At 40.3% G+C, this 20,738-nt stretch overlaps 2 protein-coding genes across 2 annotated transcripts in view; one reads left to right on the top strand and one right to left on the bottom strand.

The window, feature by feature from the left end:
* Positions 1-11,946, bottom strand: part of LOC311518855 (uncharacterized protein) — a gene marked incomplete at its 5' end in the record, with an annotated part of 20,189 nt that extends 8,243 nt beyond the window's left edge. Inside the window, one exon of the mRNA XM_084624923.1 lies at positions 11,693-11,946. Within this exon, the coding sequence (XP_084481049.1) occupies positions 11,693-11,946 (254 nt within the window). The remainder of the gene's footprint in view (positions 1-11,692) is intronic.
* CCNC (cyclin C) overlaps positions 11,816-20,738 on the top strand; it is a 23,284-nt gene continuing 14,361 nt past the window's right edge. The window contains exons 1-5 of the mRNA XM_084625081.1: positions 11,816-11,976; positions 13,794-13,900; positions 17,507-17,591; positions 17,826-17,895; positions 19,379-19,430. Coding sequence (XP_084481207.1) covers positions 11,945-11,976; positions 13,794-13,900; positions 17,507-17,591; positions 17,826-17,895; positions 19,379-19,430 — 346 coding nt within the window. The 5' untranslated portion in view covers positions 11,816-11,944. The remainder of the gene's footprint in view (positions 11,977-13,793; positions 13,901-17,506; positions 17,592-17,825; positions 17,896-19,378; positions 19,431-20,738) is intronic.

The following is a 20,738-nucleotide window of genomic DNA, read 5'->3' as shown; positions in this document are numbered from 1 at the left end:
TCTGTCTCCTGGCAACTGATGGTCTGGGCCCTTCCCCCCTGCAAGGTGATAGATAAAGGGTTGGAGAACAAAAGAATCAGGTGACCTCCTGTCCCAGGAAAGGGACAAAGCCCAGAGGAGGAGGGGCTGGAAGGTGAGTCAGTTTGGGGCTGGCTGGGGACGAGGAGTGAAGTGCAGACATGGTTGTCTGGCTCACTGCCCCCCAGAGTGGACCCAGCTGAGGTAGGTACAGCTGTTCTCTGTACCTACAAGCTTTGTTTTATGATCGTGTTCCTGTGGTCTAATAAACCTGTTTTACTGGCTGGCTGAGAGTCCTGTCTCACTGCAAAGTTGGGGTGCAGGACCCTCTGGCTTCCCCAGGACCCCACCTGGGTGGACTCGCTGTGGGAAGCACATGGAGGGGCAGAAGATGCTGAATGCTCAGAGGTCTGACCCAGGAAGGTGGAAACTGTGCAAGCTTTTTGCCCTGCAGACAGTCTGCTCACAGAGAGGAGACTTCACCAGAGTCTTGACTGGCTTCGTAGGGAGCAGTTCCAGAGCATTGCTCAGGGACTCCGTGACAGAAGGCATCTCCATTAGTAAACAGAATGGAGAACAGAGATTCCAAGGCAAGAACCAGAATGAACTCTGGGACCAAAAAAGCAAGGAAGCACTGCATGATGAGGGATCTCTGCTCCAGATGTTAATGAACCTACACCTGCGCACACCCAGCTCTGTAGTTATCAGACCAATTCTAGCAATAAATCCTTTATTGGTATCCAAAATACTGAAGCTGCCTAATTGCTTTGTGAGCTCCCTGGAAGGAACACTGCCCATAGCCAGGAATGATCAGTCCCTATTGTCTAGCCTGAACAAAACAACTTTGGTATACTCCCTTGAGCCATCAGTTTACCCATAAACAAATCTAGTATTCTCCCTTGAACCATTGTTGTTTCCCTACAAACCTCCTACCCACGCTCAAGTAAGGGTTCTGATGCCTGAATCCAAAATCTGCATTGGTTCCATAGGGACTTCATTTTCTCCTGACTGATTGTGCTAGGGTCTCTGCCTGTCTCCAGCACTCCAGCCCTCAGCTACATATGGAACCACTATATGGAACCCCTGATCGATTCAAGCTTCACCCCAACTCGCTCTCTCTGGTTTTTTTTTCATAGTCTAGGTTTAGCTTTCTAACCCTGACTTGTGTGATAAGATATAGTTTTCTAAACCTGACTTTTGTAATCAAATTTAAGCTAAGTTAATATTGTAACTGTTTTGTTTGTTTGGCTCTCCTTCCATGGTTATTACCTGGCAATAAATAACTTTTATGGTTAAGCTGGTTGCTTTTCTCTCTCTCTCTCTCTCTCTTTCTCTCTCTCTCTCTCTCTCTCTCGTTGTTGGCTTCCCCATTTGCTCTGCAGCAATGCTCCTCTTACTTAAGATAAAGATCCCTGTAGCGCCAAAAACGCCTGTGGGGTTTACTCATCAAGTGGGTTACTACCAGAACAATTGTAATGGGAAAGTGGGGATAGGGACGTGCTGAACCTGTGGCATGGGAGGGTGGCAGCTTGGAAGTGTTGCTCCACCCAGCCTGCTCAGGCATACTCTATTCCGGTGCGGTGCTCGTGGCATATGAGGGTGACAGCTTGGAAGTGATGCTCGACCCAGCCTGCTGAGTCCAAGGACATACAAGGGGTCAGCTTGGGAGTGCTGATTAACCCAGTCCACTCAGCCATGCTGTGTTAATGTGTGTGTGTGTTCACCTGATTCTGGGGCTGGAGGATCCCAGCCCTGGGGAACCTAGGCCCTGCAGGATAGCTCCATTGTGAGGGAACTTGCGGAAGGGAGAAGTAGAGCTCTGTCTGAAAGCACAAGTGACACAAGAAATACATTGACAGAATAACAGACCCCCAACCCAAAGAGTAACCCTAATAAATCAGCATACCTCCAAAGTAACAGGCAACTCTGGTAACAAAGGGCCGTATCAAATTCATTGCCATGAAAAATGCATCTCAGACTGGTCTTTTGGGTGCTTTTACCCTAAACTATACAGATTTCATAGGAGAGACCAACATTTCTCAAATTGTGGGTTCTGACCCAAAAGGAAGCTTTAGCGGGGGTTGCAAGATTATTTTAGTGGGGTTGCGGTATTCCCACCCTTACTTCTGCATTGCTGCCTTCAGAGCTGGGTGGTCGGAGAGCTATGGCTGTTGACCGGACGCCCTGCTCTGAAGACAGCGCTCCCCAGCAGCAGCACAGAAGTGAGAGTGGCAACACTATACTGTGCCACCCTTACTTCTGCACTGCTGCCTTCAGAGCTGGGCAGACAGAGCGTGGTGGCTGCTGACTGAGGGCCCAGCTCTGCAGGCAGCAGCACACAAGTAAGGGTGGCAATACCATACAACAACTTCTGCACTGCTGCTGGCGGCAGCTCTGCCTTCAGAGCTGGGCTCCAGGCCAGCAGTCACTGCTCTCCAGCTACCCAGCTCTGAAGCCAGCACTGCCAGCAACAGTGCAGAAATAAGGGTAGCAGTACCACAACCCCCCCCCACACACACACACACACTAACGTTGTGACCCCCTCCCCCGCAACTCCTCTTTGGGTCAGGACCCCTACAATTACAACATTGAAATTTCAGGTTTAAATAGCAGAAATAATGAAATTTACGATTTTAAAAATCCCATGACTGTGAAATTGACCGAAGTGGTCTGTGAATTTGGTAGGGCCCTAACTATGTTAGCTTCCATAGTGGCCAATAGTGGAAACTTTCAGAGGAAGACATATTCCCTCTCAATGTGTCTCAGGAGGGAAGAACATCCAAGGAAGAAATGGTTGGAGCCAGGAGAAACTGATCAGAATGTTTACTAATTTGTGTACAAGGCACTGAGATGGGATCCACCTGAGCAGTACCACCCAGCACAGTTCTCTGCTTGGAAAGTTTCTCAATACCTGCTATTCTTCAGATGTCATATTTTATCCAGTGTGGATCAGGAAAGTATACAGTTAGAATATTATCCCCATACTTTCTCTCTTTAAATATCTCTCAGCAAGCTATCAGATGGTCTACTGCTCTTGTTATCTGTCATCTTATTAAAACAAAATATAGAGAGTGACTGGAAAGAGGTGTCAGTAATCAACACAAAAATCTACATATTGCTTTTTATGTAGTTAACTTCAAAAAGAATCAACAGAAATGGAAAACTCAAAACCACCTACTATGAATGTTCTCCCCCAATTCAGATTAGATAGTACTTCAACATCTTCATTATACAAAGTGACTTTTATCAACTTCTTATATTTGGTACTTTCTCTCAGCTTAATTAAGCATGCTTTAGGCATACTTACCATGTGTCAGCATGGTTTATGTGCTCTGTTGTGTCTAGCTCTCCCACTAGACTTGCTAATTTTTCTAGACACAACTACACTATTCATTTTCTTTTTCTATTCCTGTAAACCTTCAATAGAGTTGTGGGAACTCACAGAAATACAATGTTCATTTAGGACCTGATTTAGGAAAGCACTAAAGTAAGTGCTTAAGTGCCATCCTGAATAGTGGTGTTTTACTGAACCAACAGCACCTTAGCTGTCAAATATATAAATAGCTACCACAAGGTGTTAAATGTTGGGAAAGCATGAATACTGGTGTATAAGGCATATAGATTTCATATAAACTGACAAATATTATGGACCAAATCTTGAAGTCCTTATTCAGTTTTTATGTTTTTATTCAGTGTTTACTCAGACAAAACTCTCAGTTAAGTCAAAGGGGATTTTGCTTAAGTAAGGACTGAGAGGAAGATAATTAAAGTCATTATTTGACTCTATTTATTAGTTATTATTTACACAGATTTTAAGGTGCCCATTATTATCATAGTGTCTGGGTGCTCACAGAAAACTTCAAAATATAGAAGCTCATTGAAACATCATGATAGAATTGACTTGGTTACAAACTGAAAGAACTATCTGTGACCCTTAGAGTATCCCAAGGCCAGAAGGAACATTGTTGTCATGATATTTACCCATGTAATATATCATTGGAAAACCAATAACTTACTTATCATTAACACTCTTGCATGATATATGTATGATCAACCCACACAAAACTTTACAGATGGGCTGGAAATATGAGACGAGGCATGTCAGGGAGAGTTCACTCCAGACAAGTTTACTCCAGATAGAGGAAAGAGGCTAACACCTCAAATCAGGTGTGGCCAAATTCAATAGGCTATTCATTTGTACTGGAGGTTTCAGGAAGAGATCATTTGCATTGTAAAAGTCACCAGTCAGGTAGAAGACGGCACAGAGTCTACACCAGGCAGCATGGCATCCACATCCACCAGGGAAAAGGAATTCTATCTGATTACACATTTCAGAAGATACATTTCACAGGTTTACTGGACTACAAAGAGAGGGAGAGCAAACCCCTAAGTTATCCTTCACCTGAGGAGACAAAGAAACAAAGCACTTTATGTTCTGTGAAGGGTCCTGACCAGCCAGTTTGGGCAGCCATGCTGGAAGAGACTTGGTGAGAAACTTTTCTGAACAAGAGATTTAAATCAGGTTTTAGTCTTAGAGGCATATTTTTACTTTTGTTTGTGTGTAACCATTTCTATCTTTATTTCTTATACTTGGTATCACTTAAACCTATGACTTTTGTTTAATAAATGGGTTTTACTTTTAATATAAACCAAGACAGTGCTGTGATTGAAATAAGTGTGTTTATCAAACCCCAGCTAAATTAATGAGTTGCACTGTATTGTCTGCAGTGTATTAAAGAAGCAATGAACATAATAACATTTGTGAGTGTTCCAGGAGAGGGCTAGACACTGCAAAGAGGCATTTCTGGGGAACTCATAAACTGGAGTGTGCTGTAAGTTCCCTGCAAAGCAAGGTTAAATCTTGAGGAGTTTGCTCATAAGAAAGACAGGCTGGTGTGGCAGAGAGCTGACATACAGCCTTATCTGGAGCAAAGCTCACTCTTGCTGAGGCAGAGAGGTAAGGCAGTGGCTCACAGTTCTGGTGTACTGAACAACATGTCACAGTATCATATGGGGGAGCTGGAGCAGCAGTGACCTAAGTATTCTCAATATTCACTGGAGTTTGGTGCTCTGTGGAGGTGACCTACCAGAGTTCTGAGGGAAAGGAAGAGAGATGTTTAACATCAACCAATTCACACATTAATATTACTGTGTGTCTCTCATATAAAATAGTTGCTTACTTATCATTTTGACAGCAAAAATTGTCCACAATGTCACCTTTTGCAAGGGGTGGGAATGTATTGGGGTAAACAGGAAAAGTTTTTACTCCAGAAAAGGGTGTAGGGAATTCAAGAACCCAGTTTGGATCAGCCTTCTACTCAGGATTTGGTGTAGTAAGGAGAATCAATTCTCAGAAGATTTAGGAACAACAATATATAGGATCCAACTGTGATCTCACATCAGTTGTACCAACAAGACAGCGTAACAACAAAAGATTTACACTGATGTAAATGAACAATCAGGTCATAGTCCATATTAAAATAAATAAAACAAAACTTACCATAATATGGAATAAACACACAAGCCACAAGAAATTCTATAGTACTCACAATCCAAATGGAAGCATATCTGTTTAAGCCTAACATAAAATATTATCTGCTTTGGGCGCTTGCACCAAAGCTCACTGAAGCCAGTGAGAGTCTATGCCGTTGGTGCACTGCCTACTACTCTTATTCTTTTGAATTCTCTGAGTACTATGATACATATATATGCTCTAACCTATTGCATATAATAACCTGCATGCCATGTAATTCCTGATGGGTTAATAACTGATTGTGGACTATAATGTATAAATAACTCAATTCACCAATTCTCCAGAAAGCATCTGTTTAAATATGTTTCATCAAGTCCATATGATCACAAACAAATGGGGTAGCTGAGAGTTCTCTTCACATATCACGGAATCTTCTAACAAGGAAAAACTACATGTTATTGATTCAAATGTTTTACTGATGGTTTACTGCATTATACCACTGTGTAACGTCATTGCATTACACCTATAATGCAGTTATCCATTTAGAAGCGAATAGACAGAATGACATGAACATTTCTGTCTACCACAAGATTACATCTAGCACTGAAGATTATCAGCTCTAAAATGGTGGTAAAATCACCCTAAATTAGTAGAAAAAACAAATGTCATGGAAGAATTGAACAAATACTATGCCAACTCTGAAGAAACTTGTGAAAATGTTGAGGGACAATGCCATGCTGTGTGATCACTGCCTTAGATATTTACTCACAGTCATGATTACAGAATTTCACTATGGGCTGTGGAAGAATGGGACTTGTATGCAAATTAGTATGTAAATAAGCTGCATATTTATGAACAACAATGAAATAGCTGCTTTCTAAAAAGCAAAATTTTTCCAAGATGTTGAATGTTTTATAAAGTGGTCAGCTGTGTTTTCTATTAGTCTTCTTATGTCTTCTGTCAGCTCCTGATGAAGATTAAAATGTTGTTCAGGAATTGTAGTACATTATTACTTTTTCAGGTATCCAAGAGAGGAAAAAAGAATGTTCTCCAGAAGCCATAGTCACAGGGAGAGTAGCAAGTATTCTTAGCAATTAAACTATAGACATTGTGAAAGAATATTGGATCATACTAAGCCAAAGTTTCAGTAAAAGTATTATGTATTGCCTCCTTTGCTATTATTCAATAAACACTAGGGCTTGAGTGTCCTTTGATTTATATCAGTGTAAATCAGAAGTTATTCCACGGAGGTTAAAGGAGTTACAGCTGTACAAACTGTTGTAAGTAAGAAGAGAATCAGACCCAGGATCTTGATTGTCAGGCAAGCAGTGATTAATCACACCTCCCCCATATCAGCCATTTGTCATTCTGACAGACTATGCCAGATACATCCATACTATAACTTCTTCGACATCAGTGAAGTTATGCCAGCGATGATTGTGGCTTCATACAGTAGGTATAAACAGAGGAGATGGGGTCTACATTACCAACTGGATTGGTACAGCTTTGAACCTCAGATTAAGAGTCAGACTGGTCACTGTATTGCTCCAGTTTTACACTGGCGTAACATCATAGATATCAGCGGTGCTATGGCAACATATATTTGGCAAAACACCGTGATGAATAAGGTCTAAGGGCTCTATTACACATCCAGAGGCAGAAAAGTCAAACCAACCTACCACTAATGTAATGAAAAATACAGGTATATAGTCAATATTCATAGCTTCTGTCATAAATATAAAAGGAAGGGTAAACACCTTTAAATCCCTCCTGGCCAGAGGAAAAGCCCTTTCACCTGTAAAGGGTTAAGAAGCTAAGACAACCTCGCTGGCACCTGACCAAAATGAACAATGAGGAGACAGGATACTTTCAAAGCTGAAGGGGGGGAGGGGGAGAAACAAAGGGTTCTCTCCGTCTGTTGTTTTTTTTTTTTTTGCCGGGACCAGAGCAGGAATGCAGGTCAGAACTCCTGTAAAAAGTCAGTAAGCAATCTAGTTAGATAAGCGTTAGATTCCGTTTTGTTTAAATGGCTGATAAAATAAGTTGTGCTGAATGGAATGTATATTCCTGTTTTTGTGTCTTTTTGTAACTTAAGGTTTTGCCTAGAGGGATTCTCTATGTTTTGAATCTGATTACCCTATAAGATATTTACGATCCTGATTTTACAGAGGGGATTCTTTTACTTTTTCTTTAATTAAAATTCTTCTTTCAAGAACCTGATTGATTTTTCATTGTTCTTAAGATCCAAGGGTTTGGGTCTGTGTTCACCTATGCAAATTGGTGAGGATTTTTAATCAAGCCTTCCCCAGGAAAGGGGGTGCAGGGCTTGGGGGGATTTTGGGGGGAAAGACGTTTCCAAGTGGGCTCTTTCCCTGTTATTTTTGTTAGACGCTTGGTGGTGGCAGCAATAAGGTCCAGGGACAAAAGGTAAAATAGTTTGTACCTTGGGGAAGTTTTCACCTAAGCTGGTAAGAAGAAGCTTAGGGGGGTTTTCATGCAGGTCCCCACATCTGTACCCTAGAGTTCAGTGTGGGGAAGGAACCTTGACAGCTTCAGATACTAAAATGACACATGCATACAAATAGGATAAATCATGTTCAGCAAACCATAACTTTTCCATTGACACCTTACATGACACACTTTGTACAAGATTTGTTGCAACTGTTTAACAGTGTTAGCAACAATGATATACATGGTCCTATTTTAATCAGATAACATCACAAAGGGCCATTTGCAGAGAGCTATTCTCAAGGGGTTGTTTCCACCCTTTCAAAGTACCCTTTTTAACTGCTAAGGCAGCATTCAAGTGCCTTAGCATAACTGAGAAGAGTCCCAGGATCTGGGAGTTATTGAGAAACAATAAATATAGACCATTACAATCCCATTTTTACAGAATCTCTTTTCAGAGCAGAACCATGTGTTAACACAAGCACTGATGACTGTGAACCAGTTATAATGGAGATATTACCTGTGCAGTGTCATGTAATGGACAGACACCAGAGTACTAAATCCTGTGCATTTACTTGGAGAAATGGAAGTAGGGCCTGATCTTCTTAAAACATAATGGAAGTTTGGCCATGGAAGGGCAAAGGATCAAGTCCTAAACAACCAGAAAATAATACAGATATGGGGGAAAATTGTCCCATTTGACTTTGAGTATCACCCAATTTCTTAACTAGAATGATACATAACCCGTGAACAAGAATAAGCAAATCAACAAGGCATGTGTAATATTCTCACGTTTCTTCATAAAGTGCTGTTTTCTATAGGATGGACACTTATTGTTCTTTAATGCAGCAGTTATTTTTCCGTATTCTCTATTATTATTTACTGCCTTCTTGAGAAGCTCAAGTTACTAACACAGCGTAATGCCACTTGCTTTATGGGTTGTTGTTTTTTTTTTTTGCAATAAATTATAATGCTGTCTTCCAACTCTACCACATAATTGTACATAGTGACTAGACAGTCAGCTGTGCCAGAGCTCTGTTCAAAGCAGCTGAGAAAGGGAGCACAAAAGTTTACTTTTGCTCTCCCTTAATCTCCAGGGCTGCCAAGATTGTTGTAATTGCCACTGGCTTTTAATGGCTCCCCCGGTTTCGCAGGTCTCAGATTTCTGGAGAGCAGCACTCTCTAGAAAGGATCCAGCATGTCCACACCCACTATTGTCAGGGGGCCAAGAGGGCATGGGGTATAGCCAGCTATGCTTGGAGAATCCTCAGATGCCTGCTAAGGGCAGCTTTATGGCCACTTTCTGCCTCTCAATTGATATAAAGAGCCATAGCCTGGGTCAAAATCCAGCCTCTTAATTTTGTTAGTACCTTGCAAAAGTTTTCCTGCTTATTATCTGCATAGAACACATTTGATTTCATATATTAAAAAACTCTATCTATATATAGTTCCTGGTTGGATTTTTTATTTTAATTTACTTCATTTTTCTTCTGAACATGTCTACCACATAGTATTCTATGTTTTTAACTAGATGAAGTACCATAGCATGTCCTCGCATATTGTCTTTTGTCTTATAGTTAGATTGTAAGCTCTTTGGGGTAGGGAGTGTCTTTCTGTTCTGTGTTTGTACAGCACAATGGTGTCCTGATCCACCACCAGAGCTTCTAGATGATATGATAATACAAAAAATAAGTGAAAAGTAATAATAAAGTGAAAATCAACTTCCAGAAAATTACATGGTGCAGTGAACTGGTTTTATTATATATGTAGGTGATGCACCATAAACTTTAATGTTAATATTATTGTTTTAGGTATATTTTAACATATTTGGTTTATTTGGTGTTAACAAACACTACAAAAATAGCAGTCAGTCACTTTGTAGGCAAATGAATACTTTTCTCATATAACCCAAATTTAAAAACAGTATATTATGAAACTACTTGAAATAACTACTACAGTGTTCTCTTAGGTCCAAAATCTACAACACTTTGATCCCCCCCAAAACAAACAAACAAATAAACAAACAACAGACAAAACCTCCCAACCCCCCACAATTTACTTAGCTCAAATTTACTTACACCAGAATGAATCAACACAGATCTTTTGATGTAATCTGGAAATTTTTTGGCCCTGACCCTGAAATTGGACCCATGTGGCTGAACACTCCCACCCAGGTAAAACCAGATTGCAGGATCTTGGCCAGTGTCAGGATTAGTTAATTGTTTCTCTGATCAGTTTGAGAAAAGTAAGTTACTGTTATAGCTACAGGAAACACAAATTAGATATTTTACACTACCTGAAGGCAAGCATAACACATAGTGTAATCAGTAAGCTCCATGTGCTTGTTCTTAGTTCACAGTAACTGTGATAAAATCAAATTCTTTGCCTGCAAACGAAGAAAATTGAAGGGCATAAGGAGCATGCTAGAGAGCACTTTCACAATATCTGGGGCAATGCTAAGGAAAATTAAGCTCATGTGAATTGCTTGTGAAGAAAACAAACTATTCTTTTAGTCAGTATTTTGCATGGTCTGTGAGTTGTGCCAGTCAGTGAATCTGAAAGAAGAAAGCCACTTCTGACATCTATAGATCACTGTCCAGATATCTTGATATTGGATGCTAGCTAGAAAGCTAATTATTATTCTTATTTGTTTTTAATAGCACCCACAATGGGCGATGTGCATCACAATCTCAGAAGTAAACATGGTGTCTATTCTGCATACTTTATATAATAGAAATTGTTAACTATTATTATTGTTGTCACTCTTAGGAACCCCAGTCAGGGAACAGGGTCCCATTGAGCAAGGCACTATGTAGGCAAATAAAAAAAGACAATTCCCGTCCTGAAGCAGAGCTCTATGTAGCTCAACAGCTGCTATCTCTTACCAACAGAACTTGATCTATTAAAGACATTAGCTCATCCACCTTGTCTCTCTAATATCCTGGGACCCCACAGAGCTACAATAACACCACATAATTCACGTCCTGTCGGACACTAGGTGTCAAATGGTTGCAACAGGTGGGCTAAAGAGACAGCTAGGGTGGGAGGAGGCAGGAAGAGATGATGAGGTAAGAAAATAAACAGAACTTGGCAGACAAATACAAGTCCTTGCTTGCCATTTGTGGTAGATAGATAATAACCAATTGCAACAAGAAAGCGAATGTCTGCATTCAAGTACACAAAAGGTTGTTATAACAGGGAAGGAGAAAAAAAATTCTCTTCATCCTCTGGGGATAGGACAAGAAGCAATGGGCATAAATTGCAGCAAGGGAGGTTTAGGTTGGACATTAGGAAATACTTCCTAACTGTCAGGGTGGTTAAGCACCGGAATAAATTGCCTAAGGAGGCTGCGGAATCTCCATCATTGGGGATTTTTAAGAGCAGGTTGGACAAACACCTGTCAGGGATGGCCTAGATAATCCTTAGTCCTGGCGTGAGTGCAGAGGTCTGGACTAGCTGACCTCTCGAGGTCCCTTCCAGTCCTACCATTCCATTCGGAATTTCCTTAGCCCATCTACGTCTGCCCTCAGAAATCAGGGGGACACAAAGTGCAGCAGAGAGCAGGGAACAGCCGCTGTCCCCGGGGCCAGGCGCTGCCCCAGCACACAGCGCCCCCCAGGCAGCCCGAGTCCGGCCAGCGCCGTGCACAAGGGGGTCCGGCGTTCCCTGTCTGCCCCACTCAGCCGCTCCCGCCTCCCCAGCGCAGCCGCCCTGCCGCCGACCCTGCCTGGCCCCAGCCCGCCGCCGCCTGACCCGGACACGCGCCCCCGGCCAGCCCCGCTCTCGCTGCCCCCGCCCGGCGGCGGGGCGGTTTCCAGGCGGAACCCGCCTGCGCGGGAACTGGCGCGCTCGGCAACGGGCGCCGCCGGTCGGCGAAGCCAGGACACCACCGGGCTCCTGCCGCCGCCTCCTTCCTCCTCCCTCCTCCCGCTGCTGCTGCTGCCGGGCTGAGCGGCGGGGTCGTCGGCAGCGTGACACGAAGCAGCCGCCTCCGGACTCCTCTTCATGGCAGGGAACTTCTGGCAGAGCTCGCACTAGTGAGTGGCCCCCGCCCGGCCCGGGGCTGCCTGGAGGGGGGCGGGTGGCCGTGGGGCGCCTGGTCCGGCAGGAGGGGGCTCCTGGGGCTCGGCGCTGGCTGCGGGGGGGGGGTTGTGTGCAGGGGCTTGGGGTAGGCTGGGCGCAGCTGTCCCTGTGGCCACGGTGCATCTGGGAGGGTTGGGCTCGGGGTTGTGGAGACCACAACAGTGTGGCCGGGGGCTTTTAAATCCACCCGGACGCTCGTTAACCCGGTCCTTTGCCCAGTCACTTCAGTTTGCTCCTGACTCCCTCCCCCCCCCCTTGTTTCCACCGCGGTTTTTTGTTTGTTTTTTTTTAAGTGAAGGCCATAGAAAGCTTATTAAACTTGTGTGGAAAGCTGTTAGGTGGGGGTGAGGGAGTTCTGTACTCGATTTGGGCAATGCCAATAATTTATGAATAATAATTAAAATACCTGTGTGTTGTTCTCACCCCCAGACCCGGGTTCTGACACATCCAAATTGTGGGCCAGAGAATGTGTTTTGGAAGATTTGAATTTTTTTTTAACGGACAAAACAAAATTAAAAAATAAGAACATTTTCGAAACAGTTGAGAAGGAGATCTAGAGCATGAAATTAAAACTTGTGACAGAAGGAAGAATAGTGTGATGGGAGGAAAATGTCTTTTAGCAAAATCAGGCACATGACCATATAAAATAGGGTTCATAAGGGACTTATGATGATTCATTGCTAATTAAAATGACTCAAATAGAAATATTTATAAACAAAAATAAGCACTTATCTGTTTTAGTAGCTAGAGTATATTGGTATCTATATAGTTAAACCAGCTGATCAGTTTCTCTGGCTTAGTAGCAATTTTCATAATACCTGCAGTTTAGTCATTTCCTTTCTCTTCTATTTTGTGCCTTACTCACTTGGCTACCCTGATTGTAATAATTGGGAATGTTCATGTACACACAAACGATTTACCAGTAAATCCACAACTTTCCATCCCACTCTAGCCTATGTATACATAGGTGACCTTTCCATATTTATACATAGGATAAGCATGCAAAACTCATGACTGGACAAGCTCAAGAAGTATGACTATATGTAGGAAGTGGAAGTGGTTCAGTTAGACTCACACAGGTTAAGCATATGTATAAATATTTGTATGAAGCATGTGAGTAATCCCAATTGAAGTAGTCAGATTAAAAATGTTGGCAACTAATTAAAAAAGGTAATTGTAGCATCTGTGGAAGGCTAGCATTTTAAAGGGTTTTTTTAAGCGTTTGTATATTGGGGTTGCAGAAAAAAAGTCACAAATGCTCCAGGAATGGCTGTGTAAATACTCCCTTCACGTCTAATAATATTCTGCACCAAGGAGAGAGAGGAATTGAAAAGCCTTTCCTTGAAGGAAAGGCCCTTGAACTAAATATGCAAGATAGCCAAGAATGAACTGATAGAGTATCTCATTATTATACAAGAATGAAGAATGCAGATCAGTCCAGATTTGAGTATACAGAATTTTAAAAAGGCATATTTGATAAAAATATAGAATAAAATACATGAATAACTGACAATTTATCAGTTTTATAAACATTTTCAGCAACAAAATTAAAAGAAATCCTCTTACTTTTTGTGAGTATTTTTCCAAAAGCCTTACTTTAATGACCCTAATGAGTATTCATTTCACAAGAGTGCCTCTAGTATTGCAAGACTAGATTAAAGAGATACTGTCAGCCTGTTTGGTCCCCAAATGTAATCTGCAATCTAGTTGTGCTAAAGACACTACATAATGTTTGTGCGTAGTTTTTAAAAATTGCTTTCCCCCCCACCAGTTTACAATGGATTTTGGATAAACAAGATTTGTTGAAGGAACGCCAAAAGGATTTGAAATTTCTGACAGAAGAAGAATATTGGAAACTACAGATATTCTTTACTAATGGTAAAATGGTTTTATTTTTAGCTCGGCTGTTTAGCCCATATTGTATTTACCATGTCTGAATTCAGGTTTCAGTTGCTTAGAATATCAGTTTCTCATAACATCTTATATACATTCTCTCAACCTATTAAACACGTAACTTTAAGTTACAATCTTTTATAAATTATTCAGATTAGCTGTATTCTTAGTTGTATGAGGAGTTTTATAGATAAACTAGCTGCATATGTATTTCTCAGTTATGTTATGAAATTTCAAAAGTCGTCTTCCTTATTTTCAGGAAGTTTCTGTAAAGACAAAAAGAGGGAGGGCAAAAAAAGAAGCAAATTTATATGTAGAGGCTTAAAGGTTAGAATGTGGAGTTATTTAGGGCTTGATCCTGCAAGGTGCTGAACACTCTGGCCCTGACATTTAAGCACTGGAATAGTCCTGTTGGAGCAATGAGATACCTTTAAAAATCTGAGTAATGTAGGTGTTGCTGTACTCAGCATTGCAATGCCTAAGTCTAATTTTTAGAAGTGATTTAGGGCACATCCACACTTCAGAAAAAAAACAAACAAAAAATGTAGCAGTGAGTCTCAGACTGAGTCAACTGATTTTGGGCTTGTGCTGTGGGGCTGAAAATAACAGTGTTGGAGCCCGGGCTCTGAGATCCACCCCAGTCACCGAGTCAGTTGACTGAGGCTCTGAGACTCGCTGCTGCAGGATTCCCTCCCTCTGCTTCTCCCCCCCCCCCCCCCGCATTAATGAACCCTAAGTCACTTCTGAAAATGAAATTAGGCTCATAAATCAGTTAGGCATTGCAATGCTGAGCACAGGAACGCCTAAATAGCTTTAAAATCTGGGCTTAAGTGCTTTGTGTCATAAAGACCAGAACGTTTAAGTATCTTGCAGGACCAAGCCCTAAGGGAGAAAAGACTCTTAAACTAGCACTTTGTGCAAAGTGCTATTTAAATACTCTCTTTGAACCATCTTGTAAGATAGGTAACAGTATTTTCTCAGTTGTCTGGGAGGAGAAACTGAGACAGAAAGGTTTCAGAGTAACAGCCGTGTTAGTCTGTATTTGCAAAAAGAAAAGGAGTACTTGTGGCACCTTAGAGACTAACCAATTTATTTGAGTATAAGCTTTTGTGAGCTCAAATAAATTGGTTAGTATCTAAGGTGCCACAAGTACTCCTTTTCTTGAGACAGAAAGGTTAGTGACTTTCTTGAGGGCACTTATAGTCCTGGCATCTAACATGAACTCTATAACTCTAGTTTTCCATCCCCCACTTCTATGCTCAGATGCATTTCTCTTTGGCATAGCTATTCTTATTTACAATTACCAAGATTAAAGTACTCTGCAAAATCTGATCACAAATAATTTGGCTGTATTAACACTTGCATAGTACAAAATAACTGAGTGAGCACTCATGTTTATCTAATGAATTAACTATCCTAAAGTTCCTTGAGGACAAAGTAAAACAGTATTCTGATTTTGTAATGTAACAAGATTTAAAAGGACATTGATAGATTTATGAAAACTAAAATATTTTAAAAATCTTACTTTTTCCGTTGATGTTGCTTTTAGTGCTTCATTCCTCTCGGACAAAGAAAACAGACTAGTTACTTCCATTTTCTGGTGAAGATTACCAGCTGATTAAATGAATGTCAGTCACTTGTTTTGTTACATACTTTTTAAGTTAGGTTTTTTTAATCAGCTCTTACCATTGTCCAAAGAAGGACGTTTGTGACCACTTTCATCTGTAGGAGTGTGGACATTTACTAGAATTTATGTTCCTTTGGAGTAGACTAGTTTTCTTTTCTGGTTTTCATGCATTAGCACATGTTTCGGTTACAAGCTGTTAAGAAAAGTATTTCAACTTTAAACAGAAATGTTTTCATTTTTAAATCAAGTTTTTGAAATGGTTGTGAAAACACTTTTTAGTATTAATTTTTTGTGAAACATTGAAGCTAAACAACCTAATAACATTCTTTAAAATACTTCATTTGAAAGCTTCCATTTATAAGGTTTCTTTAGGCACTTATCAGTTAACTTTTTTTTTTTCTTTTCTAAATCTCACTTGGTTTCTCTCTCTGGTCACATATGGCCCAACCATTCCCTCCTACAGAAAAACCCCAGGGGAAGGGAAAATGAACTTATAAAATTCTGTGTGGCTTACTGCATGGATTTTTCTGATGCATCATCCCCAGTGTGAGGACACCAGCATGTAGTGAGATCAGGGGACACAATACTGTAATTGTGCAAATGTTCAAGATTCATTGGGAAGCTTGTGGATATTGAGGTATTTGTGCAGAGACATTTCATGTTGCAGCTTGGCTCCTTCCTTGGCAGCATTGCTTATTTATGAGCCTTGAGGCTATTGGCAGCCTGGCCTTAACTGTGCAATATGTGTGTTCTCTCCCTGAGGGAATGAGGAGGTCACAAGTCAGAGATAAGGACTTAGTTTTACTTTGAGTAATGTTAACACATGACATAATTTTTTCCTCTGCAAAATCTGCTGGGTAGCCAAAGAATAAGGCCATTAAGAGTGACTTTCCCTCAGGTTCATCCCACCTCCAGCCAGCCATGCCCCCAGTACCTTCACATTCTCAACTGGGAGCCGTTTAGGTCCTTGCATATGGGGAGAGAGCTTCTGTTGTCTGTGGGAGACAGTGGACAATGGCGCATGAGCAAACTAGACAATTACAAGTGCTTATATGCTTCTAATACAGTGTAAGATTCTAACAATGTTTAATAATTTAAACTGCTTGCTTTTCCCATCTGATACCACTGTTTGGTTTTTGCTGTACATGCTTAAAATATGTTGCGTGTAAACTAAATGACATAACTTGAGACCTCTGTATAAAAGGCACGATACTGATATGGCATTGCTTGCTCGAACTAACAGCAGAGAGAGAAATACAGGAAAAGTAGCATGTGTAATGTTTCATTCCATCGTTCTTTAATCCCACCTCTGCTCTGTATCCCAGACTGATGCATCTAATGTGCTTGGCACCTTTCCTTTGCCTGAGAGGCCAAATGAGCTACCTGCACAGCTGACACCAGGGCTGCTTCTTGGCCAGCTGGCAGAGAACACTTGTGATGGAGCAGCTGACTACTTCCTCTGGTCTTCCATCCCCTTTCCCTAGACTAAACATGTCACTTCTCCAACACCTGCTGCCTCTGCCAAATCCAGTGACCATGTTTGTTGGCAGCTTTATTCAATTTACAATGCATGTAAAAGTCAAGTTTAATTTAAAACATTTGAATTTTAGACTGTAAAATGGACACCCACATTTTACCCAGTGGAGGCTGTGTAGTATGTGGTCACCTTCCCAAGGGACATGCATAATTTGTGCATAATGGAGCAAATTGTCATCCTCATCTTTAAGAAAATGTCCAGTCCACATACACCACAGGCTGCAGCATGCATCCACTGTTATCAAAATGGCCTGCTGAAACATGGTCTCTGTGGAGTCAAACCTCTGAATTTAAAATGAGGGCTGTCTGACCACACTTTAGAACCCTTTCAATCCAGTTTCTCCCATGGGCCCCACGTAGTGTGCCCAATAAATGGTACCAATCATATTAAAACGCAACTTAAATATATTGTTCATTTTTTTTTTAAGTCATCCAGGCTTTAGGTGAACATCTTAAATTAAGACAACAAGTTATTGCCACTGCTACAGTCTACTTCAAGAGATTCTATGCCAGGTAGGACTGTTTACTATAATGGTACAAGAATAACGCGTTTGTTAGGCAGATTTTGATAGCCCTTTAAAAGTGCAATAATAAAATAAAAATGCCATTTTTGTTTGTGAATGGTGTAAAGCTTTTATGTTGATAATGTTAAACAGTTTTTACTTTTCCAAAGCAAGTGTGGTGCTCTTAATACATTAATCTTTCTATGTGTGTAAAACAACGTATAATTTTGTTATGACATTTCAGATATTCCCTAAAAAGTATAGATCCAGTATTAATGGCTCCTACGTGTGTGTTTTTGGCATCCAAAGTAGAGGTATGATGTATTATAATTTTCTAATGTAAAACTATATGATATATAAGGGAGATGAAATATTTAAGGTTCTTAAGGTATTTTTTGTTTCCATGATTTGGGGGTTCAGACCTCTTTTTTTCTATGGATTTCTGTATCGCTTTAGCGTCAGAGAGAAAATGCCCAATGATTGCTGCTATTAAGTAGTACTTCATTTTTCACAATGTTGCCTGAGTTACTGGCCTGTTTTCTCAACCCTAAAGGATCTTGGAGATTTTGACAGACTGTTTAGATGATATTTTAATGTAGTTATTTATTTATCTTAAATTGTGCTGCTGTTCCGTAAAATCTCCATTTTTATGTGGTTCAGTTTTGTCTGTTATGTATAGAAACTGGTTAAATGTTTACTCCAATTTTCAAATATAATTGAAATTCTACTGTGTTTTTCACTGTATATGGGAAGGATTTACCACACTTTTTTTAAATTTCAATAGCAAATGCTGTAGCTCAGATCTTTATTTTAAGAAAAGTGTGCATAGTTGGATGGCAAAGGATATTGGTAAGGAGGAACCAATCTTTCCAGCTGAAGCTCCCTGACTTGAGTATGGCCAGGGTCAGCAATGCCTGAGATTTGTTATAATCTGGAGGATGTTCGTGGCCCTTTGTGAAATAAAATGGTCTCAGGTCATTCTTTGATAGATGTCCACACACACACGCACTCTGCTGATGTTACAGCTGGTTCAGCTGAACTCTTGTTAGCACTAGTGAAAGTCTTGGTGTAGACGAAGCTTTGGCAGCATCCTGTGTGTGCAGTTTCTTTTTATCACTGTGTTAATTTAATCTTCTGATAATGGCAGACAGAAATAATAGATACACAGTTTTAATTTACACAGTATTGGAAACACTGGGTACCGCCAAAGCCTTGTCTATACTTGGGCTCCGACTGGTGTTAAGAGGGCAGCTGAACTGGTGTTAACACTGTTGGGAATGTTTCTGTAAAATTATTCAATGTAAATAAGGCCTTGTCTTCTCTGCTAATACTGCCAACAATAATGCATGAAGACTGAGCTAGCCTTGAAACATTACCAGTGGCTTTCTAGAACAGGGTTTCCTCTCAAACAAGATTGAGATGTATTGGTAGTGGGATGTTGGAGCTTGCAGTATGACTGCCTATTCTGTATGGGTACTATACATAAATTAAGTATTGTGAATGTGACATTTATGAGTATTAAATGTTTGTTACCATTCATTTTAATGAGAACAGTGGAGTAATTATTAAATGAAAAGTAACCTCTGTGTTGGTGTAGCTTTACTTAAATAATTAACTCATTCTGATCACCTAAACAGAAATTTAATAGGGAAGAAAATATTTAGTTAAAATGTAATGTAAAAAAAAAGTCTAGCAAGAAAACCCAGTGCTTTTAAACTGATAAAAGTGTGATCAAATGATATTTCAGCAAGTTCAATACTAACTGGGTCACCTCATTTACCGCTCTTCTTTGCTCAGGAATTTGGTGTGGTCTCAAACACAAGGTTGATTTCTGCTGCTACTTCTGTATGTAAGTGTAAATGATGTGTTTGTTATACTATATTAAGGAAGCTATTTTCAGGGGAGAGGAGATGTTCACTTTGTTAAGAAATAGTTTCTTATCAAATCATGAGGGATTTTTAACCTTGCTCCATAAGGGCAACTCATTTACATCGTCTGTGCTTTTAGGGGAAAAGACACCTGTTTGAAGTGTGTATGTGGAAGAAAAGGTCCTTTCTGTGTACCATTCTACACTGGTATCAATTCTGGTGGGAACATATCAGTCAAATCACAACTAAAAATAAGGAGCCATGATGATTATCCTAAATAAAGAAACCCTGAAAATCAGCTCTAGATTTCAATTCAAGCAACGGTGTAAATCAGAAGTGTTGGGCTTTATTTGTCCTTTTTATCACTATTAGCTTTCATAGAACTACTATTCTGTTTGAGATTTTTGATAGACCTAAATACTTTTTGTTTGTTGGAAAATTGCTAATTGCAAACACATTGTTATAGATTCAATTCATTTTCATAGGTCAAGCAAAAGATACTATTTCTAAGTTTTTATAAAGTTAAAATCTAATTAGAGAAAACACTTAAAAATTATTTCCCCTTATTCTCCTTTTCCGTTCTTTCCTATAACTTCCTCTCATTCCCTGAGGTCCTTAAACTAATGACTTATGCAGATGAATTCATGATCCAAACTAGAAGGCCCAGCTGCTCTCAGCTGATAATTTCTCACTACTCTGCTCTTCAAAATGTAGGTCAATGCATTCAAAACCCCACCTAGAACTTGAGAGGACAGGTGACTGGCTGCATTTGTAGCTTGTGTATGCAGTATATCACTCCATGAGGTTAGCCCTGTGACAGTTCCACCACCAGAAGATGAAACACTTCATCAATGCCAGCTGGAAGACCAAAGATCCCACCCCAAGAAACCCTAATGGTTGGGAGAGGAGGAGTTATTGCTGAACCAAAGTGACATCCATAATATTGTTTTCATTTTAAAAATAAACGATCTTCAGATTAGAATCTTAAAGTTTGTAGAATCCTGTATTTTGACATTTGGAAAAAGATTAAGCTTGTATATGATATGATCTTCTAAGGACTGACTTAAGTTACTGAAAAAATATTTATGTAGAATTCTGCGACTAAAAATACGTCAGTACTGCAGTTAGTAGGTTTGCCATTTTACATTAAAACCTTAGCAAGAGTGCAGATTTGTGTAATAACTTTGTGCATCAATGAGGACAGCAGATATGTATTTGATAAAGATACAGGAGTCTAAATTTAATGTTAGCTTTCAGGGATCTTGCAATGCTTTTAAAAACAAAATACT

The sequence above is a fragment of the Lepidochelys olivacea genome, assembly GCF_965140295.1.
Source record: "Lepidochelys olivacea isolate rLepOli2 genome assembly, chromosome: 3".
In the NCBI taxonomy this organism is placed as follows: domain Eukaryota; kingdom Metazoa; phylum Chordata; order Testudines; family Cheloniidae; genus Lepidochelys; species Lepidochelys olivacea.
Note: the sequence above shows the minus strand (reverse complement) of the source record. Positions and strands in the feature narration are given on the sequence as shown.